We start from the raw sequence: 25612 nt of genomic DNA, 5'->3' as shown, positions 1-25612 counted from the left end.
TGTTGTTCTCAGTGCTTCTCTGCTTTTCACTTTGTACTTTCTGGACAGAATTGCCTCTATCTGGAACATTTCCAACACACTGTTCCTTGCATTTCCTCAGTAGCTCATACACCTGGCCTGACAAGTGCAGCAGGCTGTGTGACAGCAAGCTGCTTGCTACCCATTCTGTAAGAAAATCTCTATTATTGTAGAGAATTACCCAGGATTAGAAAGCTGGTGCGGCGCTCTTTACTGTGCAACCCAAACCTTAGCTCTAAGCCATGGAGTATTTCAGCTGGTTGCTATGCCAGATTTTGCACTGATTCTGTGGAGATGCCCTGAGGCCAACCACACAAGCACAGCGTGTTCTCTCCATGAAAGCTGTCACTGGGCAAGCTGCAGTGCTGAAGTTTAATATTATAGCGAAGCACAAAGTTTGAAGTGTCTGAGGATTCATTTGTCACAAAGCAGCAGCCAGCTGTTTACCCTCAGACTGCTTTATTTAATGGTTATTTCTCTGTATTACTTTAGTGCTGAGAGGCCCTGATAAACAATTGGGACCTTTTTGTACTTAGTCCCGTACAGCAGCAGAACAAAAGGGAACATTTCTGAAAAGCTTGCAAATATAAGATGAAAAAAAAAAATCAATGAAGTAGGTTGCAACGTGGAAACTAGAGACAATATTAGCCTTGAGGCAGTAGGATTTCAGCCCATCTCCAGCCAAAATGGTGTCAGGTTCTTCCAAAGCAGGGTGTGAAAGCTGTAAGGTGGGTTTTAAGGTTTGCTTTGTAATTGTGCATGTTGCATTTTCAGGCTTGACAGGCAGCTTGCACATGCACAACTTAAAACATGAGAAATCAGTGATGGAGCTCAGCACTGTAAGCTCAGTGCGAAGCAGACTGGGTGGGAGAGGAGGTCGTAAGGAGTTCTGATTTCTCCTCTCTCCAGAGAGGTCTTTGGTGGCACTGTGCTAGCACCAGCTCAAACCAGACACTATCAGTACCAGGGAACCATTTTTCCAGCAAATTAGTTACACAGGTCAGCACACAAAGCTGCTGCCAGTGAAGCAGTGCCTCCTTTGCTTTTGCTGTGAGGACGCAGTGCTTGCAGGGCAGCTGGGAGGTGAGCACTGCCAACCCAGCCCAACACTTCGGCAGAAGTTGCTGCAAACACATTGTGTTGAACAGCAAATCCTGCCAGGCTCTTAATGATGAACTCTGTATTTAGAGTAAAGCCCTGGCACTGCACAAACACACGCGTTGCCGTGCTAAAGCTGTCACTTGAGGTGCTGTGTGCCATCTATTAACAGCCCGTTGTCTCTGTTGGTGCTGCGGGCAGGTGCTGACGGAAGGCAGAGCCCCTGGAAACTCAGAGCTGTTCCTCAGGGCTCTGCTTTAGGGCCAGTTCTCTTCCATGTTTTCCTGAATGACTTGGGTGTAGGACGAGGAAGTGTTCTGAACGAGTTCGCTCACACTCCAAAACTGGGAGCTGTTGACTCCACCGAGGGTGGAGAGAGATCCTTCCAGAGGGAGAATTAGAGAGCTGGGTAATCACCGGCTGCGTGGAGTTTAACAAAAGCAAGCGCTGGATTCTGCACCTGGGGAGGAGTGGCTGCTCGGCTCAGCAGGGCGGGCTGAGGGGAGCTGCTGGCGGCCTGCGGCTCTTCACAGGAGAGCTGCCAGAGCTCAGAGCGCTTGGGCCCTCAGACGCGGGTTTTGGGCACTGCTGCGCGGAGCCGGCGATGGACTCGACGATCCTTACGGATCGCTTCCAACTCGGGTTCTTCTTTATTTCTATGACTCGTGGCCCTTGGGTGGAATTTCCCCAGGAACGCCGAGGAGCGCGCTCACCCCTCCCTACCCGGCCCTGCGCGGTGCGGCAACGCGCATGCGCGGCTTCGCGCCCTCCGCCCCTTTTTACTTCCGGGACACGGAGAGGCGTTTCCTGTTTCTGTGGCGACCGTTCCCGGGACGGAGAGCGCAGCTCGGCGGCTCCCCGGGGAGTCCGGTAAGAGACCGGGCTGCCGGCGTTCTACGGGCCCCGGCTCCTCGCGGTGCCTCTCCCAGGGCCTCGGCAGACCCGCCTGGCCCCGAGTCCCCACCCGCAGGGCCGGGCGTGGAGGCCGTCGCCTGCCCGCGGCGGGGGGAGGCGCGCGGGGTCGGTGGTGCGGATCGAGCCGGGACTCGGCCTCGGCGCCGCGCTGAGCTCTTCGTTGTCGCGGTAAATCCCGCGGGGTTTGCGGGTCGGGGCTCAGCGTGGGGCCGAGGCGCCGTGTGGTGGGACGGCCCGTACCTGAGGTTGAGGGAGGTGAGCCGGAGCCGCGGGCTGCTGCGGCCTCGTGTGCGGGTGGTTCTCGTGTCACAGCTGGGTGCGAGCAGCTCTGCGCTGGGGCGATGGAGCCCCGTCCTTGCTGCTCACACAGAGCGCTGAGGCTGCTGGGGCTGCATGACAGAGCGGTGCCCCAGGTGTACGTCAGATACCTGAACTCTGGGGGAAAATATGTCTGATGCTGTGCCTGGTTTTGCTGCCCCAGTAGACCAGCCAAATCATTGACTGTCGTTTGAAGATTCTCTGCTGTGGTTTTGTTACTGTAGTCTGTGTGTTTTCTGTGTGAAACTAAGAGAATAAACTGTTCCTTCTTAGCTGTTTGTTGCAACTCCTTTTGAAAGAGTTTTGCAGCAGGCTTTGTGATTTGTGTTCATAAATTTATGAACATAATAGTTAAATCCTCTTTGGTGTGGTATAAAAATAAACCTGTGAAGTATGGCTGTCAAACAGGAGCCATCTGACACGGTGTGTTGAAGTTCCACCTAATGTTTACGTATGAAATGCTTTAAATACCTTTTGTGATTGTCATCATTGCTGCTTTAGCCCTGTAGGGTTCCTGTGAAGTGGGGGAAGGGTTCTGTGTGGCAGAACTGAGATGGAAGTTGTTTCTTTTAGTATAATACACTGATTAGAATTTGTATTGTTTAAATGGAGAAGCATGCATTGTTCATCTGTTTCAGTTTGGGGTTCTGTGCTCGAAGAAGACCTGAACACCCCCAGAGTGCTGGGTACAACACCGGCCCCAGCGTGTGATGTTTTGACAACAAAAGCAGACGCAGTGAGATAGGTTGGTTTGGGAGAGCAGAGGGGAAGCTGAAGCTGAATGCAGTGTGGTGTTGTTGCTTTCTCACATGGGCTGTTGGCGCTTCAGAATGCGAGGTATCTTGTCGCTGTGTACTCCTCCAGTATTTGGTTTCTGCCTCTGCACAATTAGACATGTTAGCAAGATAAGCAAACATTGGTTGCTGAAGCTGCCAGGATGAAGTTAAATCTGTTCCAAGTTCCTGGAGGTGCGTGACCTGGATTCACCAAATACAGAAACTTCTTCAAGTTCCAGTTGAAACTCCTCCTCCTCCGTAAGGAGTTGTATCATCCCCTTGCTCTGCTTCTTCAGGAGCACTGAGGCTACTTGAGGTGTTTCTCTGTTGCTGTGTTGTGCATCCTGGTTTAAATTCAGGTTTTACATTCTGTGTTAATCATTCGCATGAGAATCGTTCAGAGCTACATGTTTTCTTTGTCAGTTCAGGAGAGGATAATAACCTTGTGTGGTGTAAGGTTGAGGTTCTCTTTGATCTCTGAAGTGTCAGACATCTGAAAGCATAAAAACATGCTGTTTTACCAGGAAGCTTCCTTACCCACAGCTCTCTTTAGTTGGTTGGATTTAACAGATAGTGGATATCCTTAGTGTTAGAGCAGTACGTGAGCTCCTTGTGCCTTAGAAATAGTATTAAAGGTGTCCTCCCCTGAACTTGAGTGTTTTAAAGGTGGTTTTTTTTAATCCATTGTTTAAAAACACCAACATTATATATATTTGAAGGGGGGAAAAGACATCAGTAGTTAAATTTTATATCTAAACGTTAGTTGTGACTGTCTGCAAGTGACCTTTTAAGAGTTCTTTTGCTGAGCAGTACTGTTCCAGACCAAAGGTCAGGGTCACAATACTCATAATATTTGGTGAGTCATAGTTTTGTCCTGGAATCCAATTCTGGAAGGCACTTATGGGACATGACTGTGGTGTGGATCAGACACTGGCATTGCAGCTGGGGGGGAATGTATTCGTGTGCCCCTCTTCATCTGCTCAGTGCTCTCCTGCATACTGGGAGTCCGCACTGTGCTTCTTGGGCTTCTTGTGTTACCCAATGAAGTTGGTTTCTGGGAGCCCTTGGGGAAGCGTCTCATTGATAAGGGCATTGTGTTTGTTAACCAGTTATTTGTCTCATTATCCTCGATCATAAACAGGACCACTAATGGTGTTTGATTCCCTTGATTGTGAATGTTTCTTTGCTGGCTTAGGCTGGACGTTTGGTTTTGTGTTGGTTTTTTTTCCTCGTACAACATGAGAAGGACCCAAAAATTTCTAATTTTTAGAATATATATAAATTTCTAATATTAGGCATCTATAATTAGTGTAAATCGGTAATGATCCTTTCGTATTTGTCTTCACTCTTAAGTATCAGTCTCAATCTCTTCAGTTTCCTGTGACTTCCCCTCTTTTGTGTCCCTCACTTTTTCTCTTTGCTGCTTTCTTGACTCCTGCGCTCTGTCCAGAGAATAAAGAGTGCAAAGAGTCCTGGTGTGCAGGAAAAGGAAATCCGTTTCAGAGGTATTCAAAGGTTTGTTCTCATCCCTGATTGGGAGCGTCTTTGGTTCAGCAAAAGCGAGAGAGATGGGATATGTTTTGTAAAAGGAATTGTGCCTATAAAACAGCCCGATTCTTCTGCCAGTTCTCAAAATGTGGCTCTGTTATGTGGGTGAAAATAATGCCCTTTGGAAACCAGTGAGTTCCCAGCATTTCGTGTCATCCTTCAGAGCCAAGTCCTCCTGTTTATCTCTGGTTTTCTGAGGCTTTCCTGCAGCACTTCCCATTTTCTAGTATGTTCTCTCCTGTTGTGTGGAGAATCTTTTGGCAGCATAGGAAACCAGTGCACAGCACTGTTAGGAATGTCACTGCATCTGATGAAAAATAGCAACCAAGTGGTAGAAGGTGTTGTCTTTAGCTGAACAAGTACGTGGTTTTAAAGCTGGAACATATTTTGAAGTTAATACCCCTTTACAGTTAGCTTACCCAGGCAGCCGAAGTTCTGAGGAAGGACTGCTTACTGTTAATACAACTACTAATCATTAATAGGAAAGAATTGGACATAATCACTGAATAGAGGAAATGGCAGGGAGTATCAGTGTCTGGTTTGTTTGATAAGGTGTGTAGGAATGGTGCATGACCCCATCTGGCTGGACGACGTGGGTCTGGGGAGCAGCAGTGATGTGTGGGGCAGAGCAGGGCTGGGTGACCCCGCTGTCCCCGTCCCCAGCACTGTGGGGCTGTGCCCTGACGGAGCCCGGTCAGAAACCGGGTGGAATCCAACCCAGCATGAGACCAGGAAGGATTTCTTATTTTCCTGTTGTGTGATGACAGCCCTACAGCTGCTCCTTCCTCTCAGGGGTTGCTGTTGTCACTTGGCTGTGTGTTATTCTGGCATAGCTTTTACTGAGCTGCTTGTTTGCTGCTGATACGTGTTCACCAATGCAATAATAGCTTGTGTGTTCTGTAGGGTGCCTTTCTTGCAGCGGTAAGATACTGGTAGAAAGGTCACAAAGGAGGGAGAAGCAATGGCTTTTGTGGGAGGTTGATGTGTGGCAGGTCCTGCCAGTGCAGCGCTCTGCTCAGGTGTCCTGCAGTTGTGGCAGCTGCATGACATGTGAACATCGTTCTGATCAGGGGGCTTCATCTGTCAGACTTGTTTTGTTATGTTTGTTTAGTTGTGTTTAAGGCCAAGTAAATATTTCAGTTATTTGGTAGTTGTGGAGAACATTGGGTGATGTTTGAGGTCCAACCATGGTGTGGAACCACAGCCAGAGCGTGCATGAGGACGCTCACTGGAGCACCCCGGGTTAATCTGCATCTATTCCAAAATGTGAAGATCTTTTATGTCTTTTCTCTTTCTTTCCCTAAATGAGAGCAGCAAGAATAATTAAGACTTCTTGTGTGTGTTTCAGATTGTGCAGTGAATGTCCATAAGAACTGCAAGGGTTTGCTGGCTGAATGCAGCAGCATCAGAACCAAGGTGGGTTTTAAAATGTGTTTTGTTACCAGTAACAGTGCTTGACAGTCAGACCGATCTGGTGGAAGTGTACTGAGTTACGTTAGTGCAGAATTAGTGCAGAATCCTGCCCTGCATCTTTAACAGACACTGACTAATCACCCACTTGTCATTATGGTTATTTATGTAAGCAGTGAAAAGTGAAACAATTCATTATTGTTCTGAAAGCTGTTTGACATTGCTGGTGTCTGTCAGAGCTAGCATTTAAAAGAATGCTCAAAGCAATGTTGTTTTTTTTTTTAACTATAATTGAATTATTTCGTACCTCTGAATTTCATGTGACTGCACCTTACTGGGTTGTCCCACCTCAATGCAGAGGACAGAGTGAGGGGCACAGAGGAGTTTGGTTGTAACAGTTGCACATTGCTTATAAGCTGAGCAATGCAGAATAAGTGGTTTAATTTTCAACCTGTGATAAGCTTCTGTCTTGCCTGGCTGTCCAGGTTCTGTCTGTCACTGGGGTGCATGTGATTGCCTATGAACTCAGGGCTTGGTCTCAGATAGTATCTCTCACTTTTTTTTTTTTTTTTTAATTCTGGTATTGGTTTCAAAAATCGTTTCCTCCTTCTTGTAACTGCTGAGACTCCAGGGCTTGGTTTGTTTGAACTTTGCAACTGTCAGTGATTTCAGAGCCTGATAGCAGCTTACGAGCACTATGAGAGGAAAAGAGCGTAACAGCTCAAATCTGGGCTGTTGGGGTTAGAGGAAATGTTGTCAGCCTTTAGTGATTTAGAGTGTAGGAATGTTCTTATGTTGTTTTTGTGGGTTTATTTTAACGTATATTTTCAAACTTTTCCAGGCCTTGTGCGTTTTCCTTTTAAACATAAAAATTCATGCTATCATTCTTTCATTCTTGAGTCGCCCCTTACAAATTGCTCCTGAAGAGAACAAAGAGGGAATGGTGGCACAAAATGATATGGAGAATGGAGCCAGGGGTGAAAAGCAAGACTCCCCAGAAGCCATTTGTTATAAACTCATTACTTGATTTTGTCTGTCTTTGCTAAATGGAGTCTCAGAGGACTGTAGTACCCAGTGTGGTAAGGATGAGAAAGTTGTGCAGATAGCAAGGATGTTAGGCTTTGAACAGTCTTACTTTGGATGAAACCTGGCATTGGCTTGGGTTGGTGTTAGTTCAGTTAGTACTGCTTTATGCTAAACCACAGTGAAGTGTAGGTGGAGATTGTTTACCTGAAGGGTAAGGTGAAGGATTTTATGGATGTGTTTCTTATGGTTGTGGCTTTAATTCAGCTGTAACTTCACTTTTACTTCAGTTTGGTTTATAGTTGATGGAACTCTTACTATGGGATTCATGTCTGCATGCTGTTCTTCTGGAGCGTGGAGAAATCAGAGCTGTTATTGTGTCAAATTGTGTGGGCCCCTGCATGCAGCTTTGTTATATGCTAGGGAAAATCAGATTTATTTTGGACTGAAAGTTTGGGCTGTATGTGTAAGACTGTTGTCTTTTTTCCCATAGCAGAAAGATTTGCAGCACAGACCTTCTGGACCTGCACAAAGTTCGTCCCAGTGCATTTCCCCAGGTTTGTACTAAAGAGTGATTTCTGTGCTCAAGGCTCATCTGTTCAATTGTATTTTTTTCTCTAATATGTTTTAGAGGCTATACACAGTGTGTTATTGAAGTATAGAGAAGGTCTCTTTTAATAAGATGGCTTCATTTTTTTTCTGCTGGGAATGGCTGAGAGGCTCCTGGCAATCTCCTGTGTGTTTTTATCTCTTTATCTTTTTATTTTTCTTTATACCTTCTTGCTGTGTAACCTCAAAATATCATGGTGAAAGGGGATCGATAAGCTAGTTTCTCATTGATTGTCTATTCTCTGGCCTCTGAAAAGACTAGAACTGTGAACTTTGTTTTACATCAGATTTTCATAATTGTCTATTTAAAACTTGCCTGCAGCTAGTGGTTGCTAGAAACCTCTAAGCTGAGCCAGTGCTAATGGTCTGAACAGAAATCTTTGTTGAAATGAAGTGGGGAAAAGGGACCTGGGAGCACAAATGAGAAGCAAGAAGGGTCTGTTGCAGCATAGGCTTTGAAATGGGCTTTCTGCTACTAGAGAAGACCATCATAGCTGTCGCTGTGAGATTTAAATGGCATTTTAATTGGGAGAAGATACGGGATGTGCATTAACAGAATTGCTTCTCGGGTTCTCAGGTGACTTGCCGTACCAGAACAGAATTATCTTCTGCTGTGCAGTCGGTCTGCTTTGATGGGCCTAAGAAACACAATTGAGTTGAATGTCTGGGTATTACTCTGATTTTTACAAATATATTTATTAGGTATCATTTGGCTTGAGTTTCAAGCAGTACTTCATGAAACAATTCTTACCAACAAGGGGAATGATTATTGTGAGAAGATGAGTGGTTGATTGCACGGTCAAAAATGGTTTTGTGCACTTAGGGAAAGGAGCAGAGACTGAAATAGGAAGCCAGGAGGAATAAAGAAAACAGGAGATGCTGGCTGTAGGGCTTCTGGTTGGAACAGCTCTGTGGTACACAGTCTGGTCTGATGCTGTAGGCTAGCAGCGATCGATGTGGACTCTCAGCAGTGTGCAGACAGTGCTAATTGAACTCAGAAAATGGCTTTTTGTTGGTGCAGACCTTGCTAGGCAGCCACTGCTTGTTTTTTGTGGTCAGAAGCAGAAGATGGAAGTTAGAAGAGCAGCTGATAGCATGGGCAGTGTTGTTACCCACTGCAGGCTGCAGTGCCCAGCAAAAGAAGCCAGAGGTATGAGTGTAAAAGAGGAGCGTGTCTTAAAGATTCAAGTTGTGCCCTCCCCATGTTTTCCTCAGGTGTTGAGATTTGACCTGCCGTTGTGAATTAAAGCTCTTCTGTTCTTGCCTTGGAAGCAAGGAAAGAGAACATGGTGGCTGATTTCAATACTTCCCCAAATGGAAATGGATCTCATCTGTTATTGAGGTCTTGTTCAAGAAATTCTCTTTTGCCAATCCCACCAACATTCACTTATTTTGCTTAGTTGGGAGGATGGGCTTAAAGCTCTTTGCTTGGATGGTGGATGGGGAAATAGATCTGTTTACTCTGCTTGTTGTAGGCTGAGAATGAGCTGTGTGCATGTGCAAACTATTTCAAACTCAACTGCCATTGGGAGAGCTGTTTCCAGTGGGTAAAGCTGCAGTGTTATTTGCATTACATGTTATTGATGAAACCTTCTCTGAAGCTACCAGTCAACTGTTTCAAGGAGAGTGAGATCACAGAGCTGGGGTGGAGAGCAGGGATATGAAGAAATGTGGAAAAACCTGTTTTATGAATAGAAATGGGAATGCCTTGATTGTCCTGTGTTTGGCTGAGGAAAACAAGTGTGAGGGGAGAGGGATCTTCAGCAGGGGTGCAGACCAAGGAGAGGGGCTTTGGGGGCTGAACAGGCCAGAAGGAAAGTTGTAAATTGGTGATGGTGGGCATAGGCTGGGGTTGAAAGCACTCTTGAACTCTACAGCATGGCATGGAGGTCAGTCTGACGGCTGAGACAGCCTGCATCCAGGGCCTCCAAGGTGAGAATTCTTCCACTGCCATGTCCTTAAAAGCACTCTGAAGACAGACCTTGCCAGTGAGAAGGTTTGAGGATTGTCTGATTCCTCATCCTCAACTTCCCTGAAGTTCCTTTTATAAAAGGACATCTTTTGTCTCCTGTTTCATATCATTCGCTGCGGACATTAGTACTAAATAGTTGTATCCAATTTTCATAAGTCTATTACAGGCTTCATGTATTGTATAACAGTGATTAAAGTTTTAAATGTCTTTCCAGTTCGTACTCTGTCCAGATTTAAAAAGCATTAAAAATCTGCAGTATGAAAATTAAATTTAGCTCTGGTGTCTCCTGCACTCAGCGCGCAGATAGAAATGGCTGAGCAGCAATAAGCATTGCAGAGAACTTGTGGTTTTCTGTGATCTCAGATTTTTCTTGTTTGCCATGAAATGTTCTGTGCCCTTATACAGTAGGGTGTGAATAATGGTGTGTAGGTTCTGGTGTTTTACTAAAGGCGAAGATACTTTGCAATTTCCACACTAAATGGGCACAGTAGGGACCAATTTCCTGCACTTCAGACCTGCTGATTTAGCCAATACAGTAAGTTAAGTGACAGCTTTACATTTCTAGAAGGATCACAGGTAGTATAAAAACAGTGCATCTCTGGGGCCACTTTACTGTGCCAGGTCTGAGGGCAGCCAGGAGTGAGCATGGGGAATACAAATTCAAAAAGCAGCGGCAGAAGCCATGCGATCCCGGCTGCTCCCGAGCTGTCTTTCTGTGGCTCCTTCTCGAGAAAATGGAATGAAAATGTCTTTTTGGACAACGAGCTTCTGACATCCAAGATCCTGTCCGTTCTCCGTCCGCATTCAGAGAGAGGTTTGAGAGCGGGCGACCTGCAGTGTGCGCCTCACTTTCTGAGCACCAATTCGCTTCTTGCCTCGCTAGCAGCTTCCCTGAAGGAGCAGCCCCAGCCCCGGAGCCTTCTCCTGGGGCCTGATGGCACCCCAGCGCTGCCGCGGAGCCTCGGCATGACTATCGCCCAGAGGGGAAATCCTCCGTCTGCGCTGAGTACTGCAGGAGCCGCCGGCAAATTGGGGTGAGTGCACTACTTCTCCTTCACTGGCTTCTGCTGCCGCCCCCTCCCCCATCCGAAAAGAAAACCAATTAAAAATAAAACGAGGCTCACGTTTTAGAGCTTGAGAGATGATCGTTGGGCGCTTAATGCTGAATTCTGTTGTTTAAAATAACAATCTATCTTTAGTCCCTCTGTGCTGTGTCACAAAGATGTACTGTAAGATAGTGGAGTGTTCGAGTATTCCTGCCTGGAGCATGGTTTGAATGGGCGTATTTCTCTTCAGACTTGCTGAAATCCGAGATTCTTTTCTGAGATCGCTTATGCTGGGCTGTGCTGGTTCTGACTCGTGTGGAAGGATACCTGGGTTAAAATAGTGGACGAGTTCAAAGCTGTCTGCTGGTTTGTGTGGTTGTGCACCTCTTGTATACCACAGTTCTGCTCCGTCCTCGCTGAAACTGCCCTTTGTACTCTGAAATGGCTGTGGTTTGTCAGCAGGTGATGTGCTGTTGTTTTTTATGGCAGACTAGAAGTTACATCCTTGCTCTTGCTGCTCTGATTAAATCTGCATTGTGTCACTGATCAATGTGCTACACTTATTTTTGGTCTGTGTAAACTGCGAGTGCAGGGGTAGCTTTTGTGTTTTTTAACTTCATTGCTTTATAGGAAAGCTGCTTGTTGAAGTAGTTGGCTTTTATTTATTGATTTAAGTAGAAAAACTTGTTAAAAATATTAATGTTCTGTCTGGGTCCCTCATTCTAATTTCTTTGGCCGCTTAGATTAATTTCAGGAGACATGGATGAAGGGGATTCAGGATTTATAAAGTTTAAGCAGACCTCAGATGACGTTGTCTCACTTGCACCTTCAACAGCAGACTGCATTTTTCTGGAAGGTACGGAAGCTTCTGTGTTTTTCAGCACTTTTGGACGAGTAGGAAACTGCATACAGTGCATCTTGAGATGTATTTACCCTTGCTGGTGGTAACGAAGGATAAAGATTAATTGTTGAAATTGAATGTGCTTTTGGTCTAGATGCGTATTCTCTGTCCCTCCGAAGTGAATTAGAAACAGACGCTCATGAGTTTGAGGCAGAGTCCTGGAGCGTTGCAGTGGAACAGCCTTATGCAAAGAAGCAAAAGAAAGAAGTTGTAAAAAGGCAGGATGTCATTTATGGTAAGAGCACTGTGAATTCTTTAGAACTTTGTTCTATAGTGTCACTGTTCTGAAACAACAGAAATGGTTGTTTTTATGAGCTTCCAGTTTGGCTGGTGCTTGGAAACTGAAACTGAATACAAACTTTCAAGTCTGTTATTTATCTCAGTGTGCCTAAGTCCTCCTCATAACGATTTTAAGCAACCCGTATTTATCTTTCTGCCTGTGTAAGCAGCAAACCTAGCTGTGCAATTAGGAAATATCCTAAGCTCAACTTCTGCTGGGAGGTGATATTAAACAAGCAGGGTCATTCTTGGTCACTGTTTGATTGAGAGATTAGCAGGGCAAATTCAGGTGCTTTAATTGTGGTTATGTTCTTTCCTTGATAGTGATGTAATACCTTAGAAGAAGTTTATGGACAGCTTCAGAGTAGCTGGCTTCTAGCAAGATCTAGAATGGTACAAAGTATGGCTGGAAGGAGACAAGATGTCACATAGTCTTCACTGTTAGTGTATGCTGTTGTATAATCAGCTGTACCCAGACTTCAGCTGTTTGTTCTGCGTGCTAATAGACATCTCTGAAAAATGCTGCAATATTAAGCTCTCTGATTGATAAGGGAAGTTGTTGATATTTGATATAAAGCTGCTTTTGCTGCAGTTTAAGAATATCACCTCTCGTTTCTCTCATCCTATCTGTCACCCCTGATACCAGAAGCAGTTGAGGGTTGTTTTTCTAGCTCTTGTTACTTGGTTAGTAGGTTTGGTCCCTTGCAGAAGATGATGACTTTCAGAGACTGCTCTCTTCTCACTGGTCACGGCACGCCGCATAAACGAGCACTAATTTTTATTTCCCCGTACCCAGAACTAATGCAGACTGAAATGCACCACGTCAGAACGCTGAAAATAATGCTGAAGGTGTACTCCAAAGCCATGAAAGAGGAACTGCAGTTCTCAAATGCAGTCATCAACAAGCTGTTCCCCTGTGTGGATGAGCTGCTGGAGATGCATGGGCAATTCCTGCTCCAGTTAAAGGAGCGGCGAAAGGAGTCCTTGGAAGAAGGCAGTGACCGAAATTACATGATCCAGAACATTGGGGACCTCTTGGTAAAACAGGTGTGAGACTGTGCCAGATTTCTTGATGCTATGAAGCACCTAAAAAGCTAATTATAAGAGAAATACATGGCTGTGTAGAAGTTGATAGAGGGCTGGGTTTAAGAGCATCGTCCGTATGTGTGAATGTGGCTGCCAGGAGCACATCTGGTCAAAATGAGGTGTTCAGTGGGTGCTGTTCAGGCACACGTGTGCTCGTTGTGTGGTATGCAGTGATTTGGTCTTATCTTTGTGTGCTGAAAGTACAGCAGTGTGCTGATGGTGTCATTCCAAACTACAGCTGTTATGCACTTCATGCTGAGCTTCTTGGTTCTGACCATTTAGTTTTTTTTACTAATGACAGCTGCTTTTAAGTTCAGTGCCTGCTCTGTTAATGAGTGGATGCAGCAATTTCTTTTTGTGTACTGTGGCCATTTTTGTTGTTGTTCTTCACCTTTTACAATCCTTCCTCTTAAAAACTTGCATTAAGACAGCAGTCAGTTAATACTCATTTAAGCTCTCAATTTCTTCTGTAACAGAAATAAGAAACATTGAAATGCTGTTTCAGGATTCAGTGAATGTAAAACTATGTTAAATGTGGGTCTTGGGGTGCTTGTAGGTTAATGATTCATGTGTTTAATACTTATTTCTCATTTAGTTCTCAGGTGAAAATGGAGAGAGAATGAAAGAAAAATATGGTGTGTTCTGTTCTGGACACAATGAAGCTGTTAGTCACTATAAGGACCTGCTCCAAAGCCACAAGAAGTTCCAAAACTTAATAAAGGTAAACAGCAATCAGAAGCCTCCCATTATTACTGTGCAAAGTATGCTTGAACTCTTTCAGTTCTATTTTATACTTGAAGATATCTTAATTTTGAATGGGCAGGTATTAAGAGGTATCTTCTCATTGTTTGATATCTTGTTTGCTGCTTGCATTCTAAATTTTTTGAGCTGTTTGGGGTGGGCAGTATTTTTTTCTTGAGCACCCAGTTCTGGGAAGCAGAGCATTTGTTCTATTCATGGCTTCATCCGTGACTGCCGTGCTGTGTGGCCATCTATGTAAATTGGCTTGATGATAAATACTGTTGATAAAAATACCATAGGAAAAACAGGAACTCTTAATTTAGTTTTGCCCACTACATCATCTTTCCAAAACCAGAAGATTGGCTCCAGTTTGGTTTGTTGATCTGCTGTACAGTAATGCACAATTAATAGGACAGGCACAAGAAGCACAGCCAAACTGGAAGCCTGTAACCTGAATCTTAGCTGGCACTGCACAGCCCGTGGTGTTCTCGTGTTCCAGTCATTAGTAAGTGATACTGTGTGAACTTTCCAGCACGATTTTGTGGTTATAGCTCTTCTTAACTAGGTGCCTTGAAAGAGAAAGGCTTTCTCTTCTAAAGAAGCTAAACCAGTAAGCAGAGTTTTAAAACAAATGGCCTTTGTTGTAAAGAAAGATCTGGGTGCCGTATTCAGCCCCCAGCAGTGCTTTGTTCCTGCAGTCAGGCCAGCTGGTGGCATTTTGGTGCTTTAGTCTTCCATTTCTAAGCAGGAAAGCATTTCTGTGCACCAACGTCCTCATGATCGTGCAGTGGTAAAATAAACACTAATTCATAATTGATATCATTTGGCTGTTGGTTGGGTTTGGTTTTAAAATTATTATGCTTTCCTATGTAGTTAAGGACTGGTCCATTACAGAAGGCATTCAGTTAGCAAACAGTTCAGATTGAGTTAAAAGTAGTTGAAAATGATAACGAAAATGTTTTTTTTTCTAGTAATAAAGGCATTTTTTTATGTTATCAGGAGTTTTGCTTTTGTAACAGAGCTCATCTTGTGGTGCTAAACTTAATTTTGTAAATGTGTAAACGGAAAGGGAGGGAGTTAAAAACAAAATATAAATGGGTGACAGAAGGATCTGTCTTGTTTTCTAGAAAATTGGCAACTGTTCCATTGTGAGGAGACTTGGTGTCCAGGAGTGCATCCTTCTGGTTACGCAGCGCATCACCAAATACCCGGTCCTGGTGGAACGCATTATTCAGAATACAGAAGGTAGTTTGCTTGATCTTTCCTGACAGTTCTCATCCTTTCTCTCTATTCCCCGTGTTCTTTCCTCAGATGAAGGGAACAGGCTGGTTCTGCCTTATAGCAGCTTTCTTACTTCCTAGTTAGCTGGAGATGCAGTTCTGGATGTAGATTCGCGTCAGTCTTGCTTCGTCAGAGGATCAGAAGCAACACTGAGCTTCAAGGTCAGGGGCACAGCATTGTAGCAGCTAAGCCTAGCAGTTCATTAAAGATGCAGAGCGAAAGGAATTAACTTATTTATAGACTCAAGCTCTTGAGAAATACTGTCAAATGCTCAGGAACCTTCGTGTTAAAATATTTGATTGATTCATAATTGCATTCCTGGGTTGAAAATGGGACTAATTGCTGTTCTTTTCTCTTAGTTGGAACTAAGGATTATGAAGATCTGAACCATGCCCTTAATTTAATTAAGTATACGATCACTCATGTAGATGCCATAGTAAATGAGTGTGAGAAGGGGCAGCGCCTTAAAGAGATTATGCATAAAATGGAGCTGAAATCATCTGGGAAGTGCAAGAATGGGCTTTTCTTCCGTAAGGATGACATGGGACAGAGGAGGCTTCTGCTGGATGGGATGCTGTACTGGAAGGCTGCGTCAGGACGGCTCAAAGGTGAAGGACCAGGAATGGGAGAAGTACAACGAGATTTGTCTTTGTTCTGTAACTGCTTATTAGTGATTGAGCATAAAGGATGACGATAACCCACTTGTTTAATAGGATGTTGGAGGCAATAGATCTTGTTCTATTCCTGGCTTGTCCAATAAGCATCTCTGTAATGGTGCACAATACATTCCTTATGCTGTTTGCTTATTATCTGTCTGATCTGCTTTCCAATTCAAGAGGGAGGCCTTCAGGTAAATGACGAAGCTTTGAGTCGTATCGACTTGTCTCCTGTGGAAAGGCACTGTACTGGGCAAGCTCTTGGCTCATGCTTGGAGAAATTGCCAAACCTGTGACACCTTTATTCTGCGGAATGTCTGTTTATCCAGAAAATCAAAACCACGTTCATCAGTGAACATTTTAACAGCTTCATTGTTCAGCTGTTCCGAGAAAAGCTTCAGGTGTAGTGAAGCCAAGAGAAGCTGGTGCTGTGAACATGTGCAGATTCAGAACGGTCTGCCATTGAGGGAGATACGTTCAGTCATGATCACTGGAGTCCAGATGTAGTGTGCCTCTGTGGGTGCTTTCAAGCTTTGGATTGGCTCTATTTGTATTCTGCTGGCTCTGCGTGTGTGCAGGCTGTGCCTGGAAGCTTCAGTGTTTTGAGTCTGTGCTGGTTTCTTTGAATCGAAGTCTTTTTTTCTTTTGTTACTGTAGATGTTTTGGCAGTCCTGCTAAACGATGTGCTGCTGCTCTTACAAGAAAAGGACCAAAAATATGTGTTTGTATCAGTGGTAGGTATTGGTCATCTTATTTAATGTGTTTACTTAGAATATTTATGAGCGTAATGACAGAAAAAATACAAATAGAAATGTTAGTTGTTATGCTGGCCTCACATGCAGTTGATAAACAAGCCAGTGGTTCAGTGCTTCTCCTTTGTGCTGTGACTTTGCCTTTCACTGAGCTTTGTTAGGCTGCTTTAAAAGGCACTTGCAGATAAGATGTGTTTCTGTGTATCAGTTTGAAGGGGAAAATGATGTTCCATTTCGGCTAGGTGTGTGGTGCAATAGCCAATGACTTGCTGTGGGCAGAGAATTTTCCTGAAGGAAACACAGAAAAAGCATTACATGCTGATGTAATTACTACAGCAGTGCAGAATGCTCAGTGGATTTGCTTGCTTTTCTGGGGCATTTCCACAGGTGTACTCAGAGCAGTTGATTGTGTATACTTTGTCCTTTTCCAGTTCAGTTATGACTGTAATAGAAGCAGTCCAGGTATCACTCCTTCACGGACAAATGCAGCAAGTGAGAGGAGCAGATGGATCGGTTTTACAGCTCCATTTCCTTAATTTCACTGTAGATTATGGTGTGGAGCAGCTGCAAAGAAGCATTCTCTTCTGAAAACCTTCCTAGGTTACAAATATTGGAGCTTTGCTTTAATTTTCAGTCAAGTAGCAAGAACTCTTATTTTTGAAGTGTGCAGTCTGTGTTGTATGTTTTGATTTACAGTTAGTGAGTGAAGAGTGGCAAGTGTCAGAAGTGCCACCATAGCAGAAAGAAAATTACTGCGTTGCTGTGTCGTGGTGGCTGTGTAGCCCTGTGCAGTGAGAAGATGGAGGGCAGTTAGAAGCACAAACTCTAAGAAATGTGTATAATACAGTGCAATAAAAAATATTCTCTTTTATAGGATTCTAAGCCACCAGTTATCTCACTGCAAAAGCTGATTGTAAGAGAGGTAGCTAATGAGGAAAAGGCGATGTTCTTAATTAGTGCTTCCCTAGAAGGACCGGAGATGTATGAAATTCACACAGGCTCAAAAGAAGAGAGGAATTCCTGGATGGCTCACATCCGCAGAGCTGTAGAAAGGTAAATAATGACTGCAGGCTGGAAGGCTTCATCTGCCACTCATCAGCCTTCCCTTCCCAGGGCTCGGATGTGTCAGTTTATCATTAAAAAATACTCTCAGCTGTTTGTAAACTTCCTTTGTAAGACTGAAGCAGCTGCTTGGTGCACGTTTACTGGACAGAAGCTGCTCGAAAAGATGCTGGAACAAATAGCTTAAGACTTCATTTTGCTTTTTTTTTTTTTTTTTTAAACTTGGTTCACTGATGTCAAAAGGGATGAGAGAAAAATATTGATACACAAGATAAAACGACACCCTCGGCAGAAGCTTCAGGCCGAATGCTGAGATGATTTTAAATTACCTAATGTGTAAATGAAACAAATTTGTCTCTCACTTCTTACAGCTGTCCTGATGAAGAAGGAGGATCATTTTGTGAACCTGAAGCAGAAAGGAGACTGGCTGAAGCAAGAGCAGCGAAATTAAGAGAATTCCAAGGTAATGACTTCGATATCTATTCCACGGACAGCTTCTCAGCATCCTTTGTGATTTATGGCTATCTTGTTATTAAGTGTGACCAAGTTTCTCCTGAAATTTTTTCAGGTATTGCAGGGTTGCATAGAAATAGTTTAAGAAAAGAACTATTAATGTCTGAGTGCTTTGTGAGGTGTTCTGTTGTTGTTTTCCCCGACTGTTGATTGCATCTCTGACTATGGAACAAATTATAAGCTTCCAAGCTGAATGTTGTACTCCTAACAGCAATTTGGAAGGGAAAACTGAGTTTGTTTCTTCCATTAGAACGTTTGAACATAAAAGATGACCTGATTGTGCAAAGTCTAACTGAGAAACAACAAATTTATCAAGAAATGTCTGAACTGTATGGATTTGAAGACCATTCCCAAGGATCCCAATCTAGGCTGCTACTTCTGGGGGATATCCCAGAAAGTCTGCAAGGAGAGGCACTTCTGAAGTCTGCAGTGGTAGAAGGTAAGTGCAGCAGGGAAACTGTGTTCACTGCAGTGCAGGTGTTGGGATAAGCAGGTAGGACCCAAGTACAAGTCACAAAAACGGTCTTCTAATAATTCTGTGTAATGCAGTTCAGACTCAAAAACAGCCTGCAGGACAGGCAGAATGCAGCTGTGTTTTTAGGTGGAGGACCTCAGCTTTGTGGGTTTTTTATTTCTTAATTGTGTTTTCCTTTTTAATGATCAACCTGTGGAATCTTCAAACGAATCTATTCAGATGGATCACAAGGCGACCTAATAATAACCCAACTCTGAAATGTAATCACAAGTGTTCTAGCTTAAAATAACCTGTCTGAAAATAGCATAATTAGACACACATCATTTTTAGTTTGACAAAAAAAAAACATTCAAGGCTTGATAATCTGAGCTCAAGGAAGAGGTCAGCTTCATTTGCAATATGAAGAGCCTGTCATAAAGGACATGTCACAGAAAATGAGGAAATCTCTGAAACTGCCCCATCTTTTAATGTACAGAGAGGTTGAAATTATATGCGTATCTAAGTTGTTAGCATGATGAGTTTCTCACTGTTGGATACAGCTGTTTAAATGACATTCTCTTCCTTCCTAGCTGAAAATCTCCAGAACCTTATCTTCACTCACTTAGGAAATGGATCCTGTCAGTCTGAAGAGGGCTGTGCAGTGGGGCTCCCCAGGAGAGCAGAGACCTTTGGGGGATATGAGAGTGCCTCCATTTCAAATAAAAGTAAGAAAGAGGAGCTGTGGGGAACCTGTGCCTGTTTGCTGCTATGCTCTTTTAGAAGTCTAGCACTTATGTAAGCTGCTTAGCTCTTCACTATCTTCTCTGTAGTGACTACGAGATAATATGTCTTGCATCAGAGCCCCATTTAATATGTAGTTCTTAAGGGAACTGGAGGCTCTGAGAAGACAATCAGAATAAATTCCTAGCATGCTGTATCAGCATGTTCTGTTTTGCTCCCTGTATCAACACTAGAGAGCAGAGTAGGGCTGTTGGTGTGACGTTAAAGGTGCAGTAACTAGGACGTGCAGGTTAAGGTAACAGCTCCACATAGAACTGCAATTTTGTTGGAAAAACAAGCCTGACATAAAAACCTAGGAGACTTGAGTTCAGCTGCTTGCTGAATGTTGAATTTTTTTCATTGTTGTGTTATGCAGTGGGTGTCCACAGGCTCTGCCCTGGTGGGCCGCTCACATACTGCTCTTCTTTCAGATAACAGTCTGGAGAGGAACAGTGGTGGTGACCAGAGGCAGTGGGACTGCAGAGGCCCTGCCATCAGCTCAGATGTGCAGCTCCCAGAGCTCCCATTCGATGCAGAAGAAGGATCTCAAACTGTGTGTTGGGTTTGTGTGTGCAGTGAATGCGTTTCCTGGTTTGTTGCTGTAACAGTGCTTAATAACTTCCTACTTGAGAGGCATCATAGTTGTTATGTGTTTGTTCACTGGATGCAGTATCTTTAATGCTAATTGTAATGACCGTGTATCTGCTTATGGCCTGTGATTCAAGTACTCTTGGTATCCATCAGCATATGGGAGCAATCACTGCTCCAGCTATAAACAGGGCTCCCTTGTGAGGTGAACCCTTTCAATATGTCCTGGCAGCACCACCAGTGCCCAGAAAGCACAGATTGTTCTTTTTGTCTTTTTCCAGAGCAATGCAACGAGGCAGGATGACAGCAGTGGTGTTCAGCCCACCGTAGAGTCTCAGGTACGTTCCTTTTGCTGTTAAGAACTCTGATGGGAAATAGCCACACAGTAATACAATGCAAAACAAACCAATATTTCCAATGTCTGCAGAACCACGAGCTCACTAACAGCCTTTTCCTTATGACTCTGTATGTCCTGTGGGTGACTCAGGAGAGTCCCAGTAGAAAACAAAGACGGTTCTGGGTATTTAAACATGCATTTCAGAGAGCTGGCTAGCTGCTTTTCTTGATCTTTGGAGAGATTGATGTCCTCAGCTCATTGACAACACTTGTCTCTTAATCTGCAGTGAGTGCTGTACTTGTGTAATGATTCAGTGCTGGAGGAAGTGGTCATTAGTGGCTCATGTGAGGAAAACTGATAATGAGGATTGCTTCCTTGAATCCCAGTGAGATTTCTTTCGAGTATTGACTTAATATGTTAGTCTGTGCACAGATCTGGGATTTGTGGTGCTTGCACATGGCTTTACTGGTTGCTCATTTGTCAGAATTTGCTCACAGCCATGGTTCCACTGTGTGGTTTTATACAGATATTATTGATTGTGTTCATTATTTTAATAGGTGACATGAAAAATAAAATCTGCCCCTGCATTAGAACAGAACTGTGTTATGGTGCCTAATGTTTTTTATCACACTTGCCTCCCCTCTTTTTCAGCTTGTGCAAAGGATACAAACGCTGCTGCAGTTGCTCTTCAGTCTTCAGGTAATCAACTGCTTTATATCCAAGAGGTTTGTTAGGTATTAACTGCAGAACTCAGCATCTGGGGCTCAAGGACAAAAATGTGGTGTCTGCTATTGAAAGAAGTGTTGAACCATTGGCTCAATCCTGACAACCCATTGACCGAATCCTTTTCTCTGCTCCCTTACGTGCAGTTCCTCGGCTAGTTGGAGCCTCTGCTCTCTGTGCTCATTTAAAGTTGTTGTTGATACACAGTTGTGTACATATCTTTTGTTTTTACTGTAACTTTGTAATCAGTAACTTGAGTGATCCTATCAAATTCAGAGTAACAATTCTAGGTGCAGGAGATGCTAATTCTGACATGTGAGCACAACTTGCACGCGCTTCTTTAGCATTGTGTCAGTAGTGATGTGCTGTGCAAGCTGGGAGGTTAGATCTGTTCTTGAAGACAAAGCTACTGACCCCATATGGGAGATGCTTCTGTCTTTTCTTAGCTGTATGTCAGAGTTTGGTTTTGTTTCTCTGAGCCAATGTGCCTTATTGTAGTTGCCTTGTTCCCCCAGGCAGTGATATCTCAACAGGACAGCTACATTGAGCTGCAGCGAGCCACGATGGTGGACAGGGAGAAGCAGTACCGGCTGCAGTCCACACGTGGCAACCTGCTGCTGGAGCAGGAGAAACAGCGGAACTTTGAGAAACAGAGGGAAGAACTGATGAGTGTCCAAAGACTTCAGAGCCAGCTGAAGCTGGAGCAGCAGCGCTGGGAGCGGGAGAGGAGCCAGCAACAGAGGGAGCTGGAAATGTCGGAAGCCCATCTGCAGAGGCGTGAGGAGGAGACGCGGCAACTGAAAGAGAAGTTGATTCAGGATAGGGAAGAGCTGGAGAGGCAACGTGAGGCCTATCAGCATGACCTGGAGAGGCTGCGGGAGGCTCAGAGAGCAGTTGAGAAAGAGAGAGAGCGTCTAGACCAGCTAAGGAAGCTGAAGAAGCAGAACACCGTGTCGGGCAGCTTCTCCCCAGAACTGGGACAAGTAAGGAATTCGGGTTCTTATTGGAGTTCCAGTTTTGTTAACCTGCATGCTTCTGAGTGAAGGTTGCCCTTCTTGCAGCATTAACACACTTGTGTTTTGTTTGATGGGGCTATTTGTGCCATCACCTGAAATAGCTGGTTCTGCTTATGGTCACAGATTACAGCTTGGCAGTACCCCAGTGTCTGAAATTCTGCCCAGACCTTTGGTAATGAGGGTATCTTTAAAAACTGAAAAATCTAAACTAGCATTTTTTTAATACAGGAACTGACCAATTTCAGGCCTATTGCAGGAGGTGCACTGCATTGATAGTGTTGTGTTCTGTTGATTTCTGAAAACATCTTTTATGTTTCAAAACATGATTTTGGGGGTCCAGTTGAATTGACTCACTTGTTACTGCCTGAAAGTCACTTTTTCTGTCCTTTCTGTAATCACCGCGTGCAGCCTGCTCTTCTTTCCCATTGTTAGTTGCAATATCCAGCAGTCTGCAGTTGCTGAAGCTCTGTCTGTTATCCTTGGTTTGCCAGCATGCTTTGAGCTCAGCACACTGCATTTTTTCCTCGAAGAAGTGCTTTGTGTTTGCAGCACAGAAGGTGGCTTCTCCTCTAGTTTGACTCAGAATGCTTTTTTTTCCCCTTGTGTAGAACCCGATGCAAAGTCACGCTGTTAGCTTCAACGGAGAAGGAGGAGAACCATCTCCGCCGGTCCTGAAAGCCTCTGCGCGTGTGAGTGTCTGTGGCATGGATTACTTGGAGCGCTCAGAGCTGCTCCGCAGGGACAGCACCGCCCTGGAGGGCCGCCCAGCCCTGGCTCTGAAGAACGAGGTGCCCATCCACCTGCTGAGCGCCACCAACCAGATCCAGAAACCCGCCGCAGTGCAGCAGCAGATCCCCACCAAGCTCGCCGCTTTTACGAAAGGAAGCAAAGAGAAAAGTGGGAAGAGCAAAGCGTCTCATAGGACGGACAGCTCGGGTAAGTGCCTTCAAATGCGTTTCTGGCCTCTTCTTATGGCATCGTGGGGATTCAGGGTGCTGTAGCTTAGACCTCTGGCTGCCTGTGTGGATCTCAGAAATTAATGTGCTGCAGATTGGTAGCGTGCTACCTGCAGTGGGTGGGCTCTTAAAATTCTTAAGGGTGAAGTGCGTGTAGTGTTTGAAGTGGAAATTTAGCCCCCGAAGTTCGTGTTGGAAATAGTGCTGTGGGCCAGCAGGGCAGAATTATGGTGAGCGTTTGTGAAACTGGATATAAAACCTTGCCTGATTCTAGTGGTAAAGGAAAACAGCGAGTGTGCTGCTTGTTCTGCATGAGAGAAACATTTTGAGGCTGTCCTAACCTCTTCTCAGTATCTGTTCAGGGCTGTGATGACATTAAACTTAGTGCCTTTCTGAGCACCAGCCATCATTAAATACAGATTTCCAGGCCAGAACTGAAGTGCTGTAGGTGTTGCAGTGTTGAAAGGAGCTGCTGCTGTCAGAAATAGAAGCAAGTGAAAACACAGTTACCCTGTCGTGGTGTAATTTCTACAGCTAAGCACTAGGTACTGAAGCAGTGATCTTTGCCAGTGGCACACACCATAAAAACCACTTTTTCTCTACCACTTAAGATAGCCTTACTGCCAGCCTGGAAGAATGGCCTGTAATTTTAAGTTACAGAATTATCTCTTCAGCTTTATATAGGATTCCAAGCTGGCAAGTTTACACATCACTGGGGCCTGTGCTGCTGTAACAGATTCAGAGCCAGACCTGGCCAGGGAGTGGGATTCTGTTGCATGTAGCAGAAGCATCTGTCCCTGCACCTGAAGTTTAATATGATTATGAACTCCTCTTTTCACGTGTAAGAGGACATCAGGCTTCAATTATCACGAATACCAAATACTGACAAATGGGAAAATAGAGCTCTAATAGTGCATCTCTCCAGCTTAATCTTTAATAGCTCTCTCTTAATGGTCTGTGGTGTGGAAAGACCATTTTTGGGTGAACACCATTAAGTTCATGAAAGGCCTAAAATGCAGATGCAGTGCTCTCTGCTCTCTCAAGAGCATTGGTGGGTTGCATGCTTGTTATGCCCACATGTAGATCTTAGAATAAAACAGAACAGGACTTTCTGTACCAGAGGCAAGATACCGAGTATCAAATTTGGTTTCCATTGCCATAAGGAATTTGTGCTGAGAGCTGTGTGGGTCCAGAGTAACCATTTCATGAGTTGCTTTCGTTGTAGAAACTAAGAAATGGACAGGCTGTAACACCACAATCAGTGCACTCTGCTGCTGAGCAATTCAAAGACAGATGAAGAGCAGAGACAAAAGTTCATCACAGTTCTGTGCACTAAAAGTAGGAAATTTCCATCGCTAATTGAGTGCTGGGGACAGATCTTCATTTTCCCTCCACAAGACTTTGTGGTACTGGATGTTAAGTCTGGATGTCAGGCTGGTAGTGACTGAACTGGAATCCTCAGGGGAGAGGGGAGGAGAAGCACTCATGGTTTAAACAGCTGAAAAGAAAACTTAAGTATCTTGTAGTAGAAGCAACAGCTCTTTTTGGTGTAGCAGCTTCCTTGGATATGCAGAGGCTGTCTGCAGTGTGGGTCTCAGCTTGAAGAAGGGAAATCAGTCAAGCACTGCAGCACTGATTTGTGAAATATTTTCTGCAGCATCTGTGGACCAGAAGCAGCTGATTCCCCCCAGGCTCGTCAGCAGAGAGGAGGCTGTCCTCAGGGGCAGGCGATCAGCAAGCCCAGTCCTCACGAGCAGCCAGAGCACTGCGTTCCAGACAGGTATTTCTTGGCCCTCGTGCATGAGATGTGCCAGGCGCTCTGTGCAGTGCCAGCAATCTGTCTTCCTTTTCTCTCTTCCCCTGCAGAAATACACGGCTCTGCAGATGGTCAGCCAGAAGCACTTTCTTCTGCCTCCCCAAACCTATTCAAACCCAGTACCGCTCACGCTCAGACCCTGGTGACCTCACAGCCAACTCTTTTAAACATGCAAGATGATACCAGCAAAGAAGATGTAATTTTTTTCTAACTGTTTCCATTTAAAGATTACTCTTCTCACGTACTGTTTCAAGAACTCAGGCTCCGGTGTTCAATGTGACAGAGACTCGACATGGGTGTCTTTTTATTCCTGCCTCATTAATACTTGCAAGGACCAGCCCAGCATTGTAGTTTTGCTTTGCTGGCTTCTTTGCCAGCAGCTCAGAATGAGGGCACAATGGTAATGATTTGCTTTTAAATTCTCAGACCATGGAAACGTGTTGATGCGTGGCATGGGTATGTAAGTTCAGAGCATGGTAAGATGCTGCCATTTACTGCAATTTGCTCTCTTCGGTGTATTTACACTCTTTGTGAGCACCATCTTGTAAATTGTTGTAGTTGATGTTGAATCTTTCAGATCTGTATGTAAAGATTTTAATTGTAAGCCTCCAAATGGCTGAGATTTTTTAAAATCCATATTCCCAGGTGCAAGGTTGCTCTCGTGGGTTAAGCCAACTCTCTGTTAAGTAGCTGAGTAGCAAAGCAGTCTCTGTGGAGCCACATGTGACGAACGTTGTGATACCAACTCACAGGGGCCAGGCTGGCATCTGTTTCTTTACTTGCCCCAGTGGAGTTGCACGCTCAGTGGTAGGAAAGGCAAGGTAAGCTTCTGAACAGCCTTCAAGGTTCAAGAGCTCCACCTGCTTGTGGATGAGAAGAGCTGGACGTGTGAGAGCAGAGCGGAAGGAAGAGTTGGACTAAATGCAAATGTTGGGCCG

General features: G+C 44.5%; 1 protein-coding gene across 1 annotated transcript in view; it reads left to right on the top strand.

The window, feature by feature from the left end:
• Positions 1-24885, top strand: part of ARHGEF18 (Rho/Rac guanine nucleotide exchange factor 18) — a gene marked incomplete at both ends in the record, with an annotated part of 37016 nt that extends 12131 nt beyond the window's left edge. The window contains 21 exons of the mRNA XM_079546692.1: positions 6022-6089; positions 7600-7663; positions 10571-10721; positions 11477-11589; positions 11729-11869; positions 12710-12960; positions 13595-13720; positions 14868-14985; positions 15381-15629; positions 16335-16411; positions 17304-17482; positions 17863-17954; positions 18255-18443; positions 19049-19183; positions 19670-19791; positions 20108-20164; positions 20815-20862; positions 21402-21869; positions 22511-22838; positions 24516-24638; positions 24725-24885. Coding sequence (XP_079402818.1) covers positions 6022-6089; positions 7600-7663; positions 10571-10721; positions 11477-11589; positions 11729-11869; positions 12710-12960; positions 13595-13720; positions 14868-14985; positions 15381-15629; positions 16335-16411; positions 17304-17482; positions 17863-17954; positions 18255-18443; positions 19049-19183; positions 19670-19791; positions 20108-20164; positions 20815-20862; positions 21402-21869; positions 22511-22838; positions 24516-24638; positions 24725-24885 — 3260 coding nt within the window. The remainder of the gene's footprint in view (positions 1-6021; positions 6090-7599; positions 7664-10570; positions 10722-11476; positions 11590-11728; positions 11870-12709; positions 12961-13594; positions 13721-14867; positions 14986-15380; positions 15630-16334; positions 16412-17303; positions 17483-17862; positions 17955-18254; positions 18444-19048; positions 19184-19669; positions 19792-20107; positions 20165-20814; positions 20863-21401; positions 21870-22510; positions 22839-24515; positions 24639-24724) is intronic.
• Between the last annotated feature and the right edge of the window lie 727 nt (positions 24886-25612).

The sequence above is a fragment of the Tetrao urogallus genome (genome assembly GCF_951394365.1).
Source record: "Tetrao urogallus genome assembly, chromosome: 25".
Lineage (NCBI taxonomy): Eukaryota > Metazoa > Chordata > Aves > Galliformes > Phasianidae > Tetrao > Tetrao urogallus.
Note: the sequence above shows the minus strand (reverse complement) of the source record. Positions and strands in the feature narration are given on the sequence as shown.